The sequence below is a fragment of the Meriones unguiculatus genome, chromosome 2 (genome assembly GCF_030254825.1).
Source record: "Meriones unguiculatus strain TT.TT164.6M chromosome 2, Bangor_MerUng_6.1, whole genome shotgun sequence".
NCBI lineage: Eukaryota > Metazoa > Chordata > Mammalia > Rodentia > Muridae > Meriones > Meriones unguiculatus.
In genome coordinates, this window is record NC_083350.1 from 11,785,350 (window position 1) to 11,791,349 (window position 6,000).

Consider the following 6,000-nt stretch of genomic DNA (forward strand, 5'->3'; position numbering starts at 1 on the left):
TTATTTAATCTGTCTGGTCTTGTTTTGGTTTGGTTTATTTGTGTTGTTGTTGGGGGGGTTGTTTTTTGGTTTTGGTTTTTGTTGTTGTTTTGGGGTTCATGTGAGGAGAGAGAGAGGAGAAAGAGAGAGAGAGAACACTGCTTAACGAGAAGGAATGCTAAAGAATATGGCTGGTGTTGCGCCTGGCTGGACTTATAGTAACTCTAAGAAAAGTTAGCTATTCTTAGTATTTTAGGGGCAACTGGGACAGTCTCTTTTGAGAATGGGCCCAAAAGCAAAGCCCAGTCATGTTGGTCCATTTTATTGCCTTCCATTTCCTCCCAGTGCTGGTTCTCCCCAGGAGTCAACATGTTCGTGGCCTTCCCAAAACACAGAGCCTTTGGCAGGTTTGACGTCCCCAGACTTACAGGATGCTGTTTCTCCTGGAAACCCATGTTATGCTAACAGCTCCCAGTGGAATATCCCAACAGGGAATTCCGAGGCTCACTTGCTTTTGCTTTACTGTAAAATTTTCAGTTCTGGTTGATACTATTACATGTTCCTTTACTGGAAAGCATGGTGATGGGACCCAAGAGAACTGTCACAGCTAAATGCTGGCCCTTTTTAACAAAGTTCATCTGCTATCTTAGCTGTACTGGCATTTCCGTGGAATTTAATGCTTTTTAAAGCCTCAAGGCAACAGGAATGAAACTCAGTTTGGGTGAGAGATGCCATCTGAGACATAAAATTAATGAGGAGGGAATATGGAGATGAAGCTGAGCTGCTGTTGCATCTCACTAAGCTACTTGTGCTTGGTTCTCTTTCTAGCGCTGTTCGCAGCCTACCTGGGTGCCGCCCTGGCCAACATGCTGTCTGTGGTAAGTCACGTGGGCCACAAACCTCATGCCACCTCCACTTCCCAAATGCTGCATTAAGCCCTCAGTTCTTTGGCTCACATCCTGCTACCCACCTGAATACTGCCAAGGAGGAACTGGGTCTCAGTAACTTTTGTGTCAGCTCTGGGTGAATCAAATCCATCACCAGAAGACAGTGGCGCACTATGAAGAGTCAATCTCTCAAATACAACTCTATTCTAGTCTGCTATCCCGCAGAACTAATTTTAAATCTTTATTATCTAACTTGTGCACATGTGTAAATTATCTGCCTGCCTGGCTTATGGACAGTATACATTTGTATCCCTTAGCAACTAGCATGGTTCATGGAGAGCTCTGGTCCCTGGCAATGGCTTCAGGGAGCAGAGACCTATGATCTAGTCATCCAAAGAGAATCCTAAGCTTATGAGCACAAATTGGTCCCAGAACCTCTTCTTTGCCTTGGGCCCAGTTTAGGATGGTGTGCAAAGCAGGAGCTGCCACTAGGCTCAAACAGGCCCAGCACAGAGTGAGTGCTCAGGGCTTACCTAACGAATCAATCCATCCGAACCCACCGAAGATAAGAGCACAAGCGATACTTCACACAAGCAACTGTCACTCAACTTGCAGTAGCGATCTGAATATCCCAAGTCGTCAAGTTTCGCCACCCATTCTTGAAAAGTGAACTTAAAACAACCAAATTAATAATAATAATAATAATGATAATAATAATAAACAGGAAAAGGAAATGTGTTCAAGAGATCACATCCAAAGACCTTCTAGGTCTCCGTGATCTGGCTGGAATACAAACATGCCTTTAATTCAGGAGAGAGAGACAAGCAGATCTGAGTTTCAGGTAAAGAAAAGCTCAGATCCAAGCATAGTGGTACTTGCCTTTAATCTCAAACAATGAAGATAAAGATAGTTTGTAGAAGAAAGCACCCATGTTTGAAAGTGATACCTAGTTGAGTGGCAGAAGCCATGACGAATCAGAGAAAGACTTGACAGAATAAGATATGCCCAGCTCTCACAAGAAGAAAGAGGAAAGGGGAGGTGCTTAAGGGGCAATGCAGAGAGGAAGGAGGCAGTTTTTACCAGAACAGTAATAGAGAGACAGGTTGCAAAGAAAGAACACAGGTGAGGATGGAACAAGCCAGAGAATGAGAAGGAGCCAGAAGATTAGAGCTGATTGCTGGAGTTAGAGGCCAAGAAAAAAGCCAGATCGAATAAGTTAGCTGAGAGAGGAGTTTGAGCCAGAACAGCTGAATTGCACCAGGCATGCCAGAACTCAGAAAGAACAAGAAAGGGTAAGCTTATTCAGCATTAAGTCTCAGAGGCTGAAAACACTCTAGGCCTAGCTTAGATTGTATGGAGGCTAGAAGCTTCCAAGGACTAGGTCTAGGTTAGCAGAAGAAGGCAGTAACCTCTGAGACAACAATTGAACCAGGAGAATAAAAGTTCCTTTTACACTCAAGCGCATCTTCTTTAGATCCTAAAGATGAAATGAGAGTTTAAAGAGGGCTGGTGCTGTACACATGTATAAACAGCCACTACTGAACCATCATTGTCTGGGCTTTAGCCTCATCTGGTAAGATGATGTAACAAGTTGTAAATCTCTCCTGAAGACAAGACCACACCCCCAAGCTCCATCCCGGCATCTTTTCCAGAATGAGACTCTTGGGGACATTTCCATTTCTTGAGATCCGTTCTTTCAATATCCCAGTAGATTGGCAGTCACAGGTGTCTCTTTAGGGTATATTCGGTTCTACCAGGCTGGTTACCCAAGCAGAGAAAGTCACAGCTGCAACTTCTGGATTAGACATTCCGTACAGCGCCTGCCTGGGTTCATCCTTCAGCGCTATCAAAGAGGGCGAGGCTTAGCGTCAGAAGTCAAACCAGCTTTCCTGATACTGTCCCGTCTGTCTGTGGACTGAGTCCCTCTGATGCCTCCATCACACGCTGTGTGTGCCTTTACTACGACACTTGACACACATCATTTGTGACAACTTTAACGCTAATGAGTCCTCGTTCAACTCAGCACAGGTACTGCACCAGAACAGGGCCCTTCCATAGCTGAGTCTTAACCTTAGAGTTCTACAACAAGGGGAAAAATGGAAGAGAGAGATACTGAGGGAATGAGGCCCTAAAGGAGTGAGCACACGGCAGGGGATGCTAGAACTGAGGCAAGGGAGCCTCAGAAGCACTGAGACAAGAAGATAGATGATGACCTAGCAGGGGCCCATCTACCCTAGGCTTTCGACATCAGTTCTGGCACCAACATTACCTGACCCATCATTCAGTAAGCCTGCCATGTGCCTGCCTGCCCTGGATAGGTCCCTAGAGGAGATGCAGGGAGCTTTCTCAGATGCAGGTGTTCACAGTGCTGAATGGCCTTCCTCTTGACACTGAGAGGTTATAGACTAAGCTATTCCATGTAGACATTCTTCCAAACAGTTGACTTGTTCTGCTGCTGATGGTCAAGGATACTAAAATAAAAATTCAAAGCAGCTATCAACAATATCCAACTTCATTGAGGAGCACAGTCTAAAGCACTGAGGTACATTCATAAACCCATGCAATGCCTCCTCAGAAAAGCCCTATGAGCCACTATTCTTTGCCTTTCTTTAGCTGGCATATGTGCATGCAAGTCCTGGCCTTCCACAATGCTGCTATCTGCTTGATAATAATGACTGTGCCCTGAGGACTGTTGATTGGGTACTTGGTATGCGCTGAGCAACAGCTCTCTGAGTAGGTAGCAGGTCTCAGAAAGATTAAAAAACTATAATAAGATAATCAGAGCTGAGATTTGTCTACAATTGCGGCTTCAATGGATGCTTCCCAAAACACTTTATTGCATCTTATTAGAGCTTTGGGAAGACTTGTTGAGTGGAATTCATCACTCTTAGATAAGCCTTACAGCCTCAGTTCTGGTGCTGTTCTGATGGTTCCAAGTCTTGCTAACAGTGTTGGCTTTTGGACTTCCACAGGACCAGCAGTGTTTGCCCCCTGGCACCACCTGAGGCTTCTATTGATTATAGTAAAATGCTTGATCTGCCTCATAAGTACATTTGTAGGCTTTTTGCAAACCATTCGCTCATCTATCTCAGCTGAAGAATGGGGAAAGTATTAATTGTTGCAGAGTGAATACAAGACAGGGCAACATGATGAGAAATAAGTGTGGCCGAGGGAGAACCTTTAAGAAGAGAACCTAACATTCACCTCCCTCTACAAGGACAAACCTACCACCCCTCTCTCTCTCTCCATATAATTTTTATTATGTCTCTGTAAAAGATTTCTGTTTCTAAAAAGATGAGTTTCCAAATGCCATCTACCACCACTTAACTTCTCTAGTTCTCTCAGATCAAGAGCCCTATAGACACTGTCTCTATGTCTTTTAACTCACATTCTCAAAAGAGAGATTCTATTAGCTCATGCCACGTGCCTGTTTGGAATCTGGTGCCTATCTTTAGTCCAATCAATTACAGCCATGTTATTTGCTACAAATGGCTGCCAAATGCATTCAGTCAAAGGAAGCTGATTGAAGAAGGTATAGAATGCCCATAGTTTCTAGACCTGGAAGTACAGACTGGCCAGGTTCCCCAAGACAAAACAAGTCTTGTACATCAGATCACACTGACAACTCTTAAAGTTTTAACAGCTGTATTTTGGAAGGCGTGCTTACCTGTCACAGTATAAGCTAACGGCCTGGTTTCATTATATTGGCTATCAGGTATTACCCTCACCAATCAGCCCTTCCTTTAAGTGGGGCTGCAGGTGGCCAAAACAGTCTAGGTAAGCATTCACATCTAACATAACAAGTTTCTCTTCTCTCCTCTCTCTCCAGTTTGGATTACCACCCTGCACCTGGCCCTTCTGCCTCTCAGCGCTCATCTTCCTTCTCCTCACAACCAACAACCCCGCCATCTACAAGCTCCCGCTCAGCAAAGTCACCTACCCGGAGGCCAACCGCATCTACTTCCTGTCCCAGGAGAAGAACAGAAGGGCATCAACCATAACAAAGTACCAGGCCTATGATGTCTCCTAAACTGTCCTTTCTAAAGCATGTTACATACATGCAGTCTCCAGCACATGGGTCTGCACCCCATGCTAAGGTCACTCAACCTCCCTTCTGTCTGATATGTATGTGGTTACTAGTTGGAAACCTCAGTAAGATGTGCAGGACTCATCAAAGCCGTGCTAGCTTAGACTAAATAGCCACTGATGGCTCTCTGGGAACTCTCTTCAGGGGAAACTTGCTAATCACCCCTTTCACTTATTTAGTGGAGCAAAGCATGATGCCAGGAAATCCTCGTTAGTCTGCAAGGTAAGAGGGCGTAGTCCCTACCCTGCTCTGCTACTATGGGTTCCAACTGTCTCGGGCCAGTCCTCTTCCCCCTCCCCCATGTCAGCCATGGGTTTCTTTACGACGAGGAGGAACTCTAAAGTCCTTCTACCTCCGAGATGTTTCTTTCCCATCTCCTATATCTCCTATATACTAATCAACTCAGCATGACCAGCAAGCAATTGTCCTGAGTTGAGTTACTTAGAGAGGGTTCCCAGAGGACAGAGAGGAAAGTGTTAGTGTCCTCTGGGAGTTTATTTTTAGACATAGGAGATGCTTTCCAGACTTGGGACTAGACACCTGAATTCATTGAAAATGCCAATGCACCTTCTCTGCACCACAGGGATAGTTCAGAAACATCAGAAGGTGAACATTGATCTCTTCCAACACCCAAATCATAGTGTAAATAAACGTCTTTGCCTGTGTAATATTCGAAATCATACTCTCATTAAAGTTGAAATTCGCAAGTTGTTCTCTGGGTTTTCTTAAAACAGGGCTTACCTGCCCACTCACAGAGAGTCCACCAGGGGAGCTTTTGTACCCAGGCATGTGTCTGGAAAGAGAAACGGGATTAAGGAAGACCTGGAAAGCAGCTGACTTCCCTGTGGAGAGCTATGCAGAAATGGCCATGCACACTGCGCCCTGAGGTGTTGGTGCACATCAAACTCACATCACCTTTCAGCACACGGTCTTGGAGCCCTGGGCACCAAGATTGCTAGCCCAGCCCTTCTTGAACAGCCAGCCACGTCTTATTTAGTTACTCTGAGTGTGCCTCCTACTGCGCTCCTAAGTTACAGTCATCCTTCA

At 45.1% G+C, this 6,000-nt stretch overlaps 1 protein-coding gene across 2 annotated transcripts in view; it reads left to right on the forward strand.

Annotated features, from left to right (window-relative positions):
* The window catches only part of Slc14a2 (solute carrier family 14 member 2), a 428,217-nt gene extending 422,557 nt beyond the window's left edge, over positions 1–5,660 (forward strand). For both annotated transcript variants that reach the window (XM_060377006.1, XM_021645497.2), the window contains 2 exons: positions 808–857; positions 4,696–5,660. In XM_060377006.1, coding sequence (XP_060232989.1) covers positions 808–857; positions 4,696–4,896 — 251 coding nt within the window. In that variant the 3' untranslated portion in view covers positions 4,897–5,660. The remainder of the gene's footprint in view (positions 1–807; positions 858–4,695) is intronic.
* The last annotated feature ends 340 nt before the right edge of the window (positions 5,661–6,000 follow it).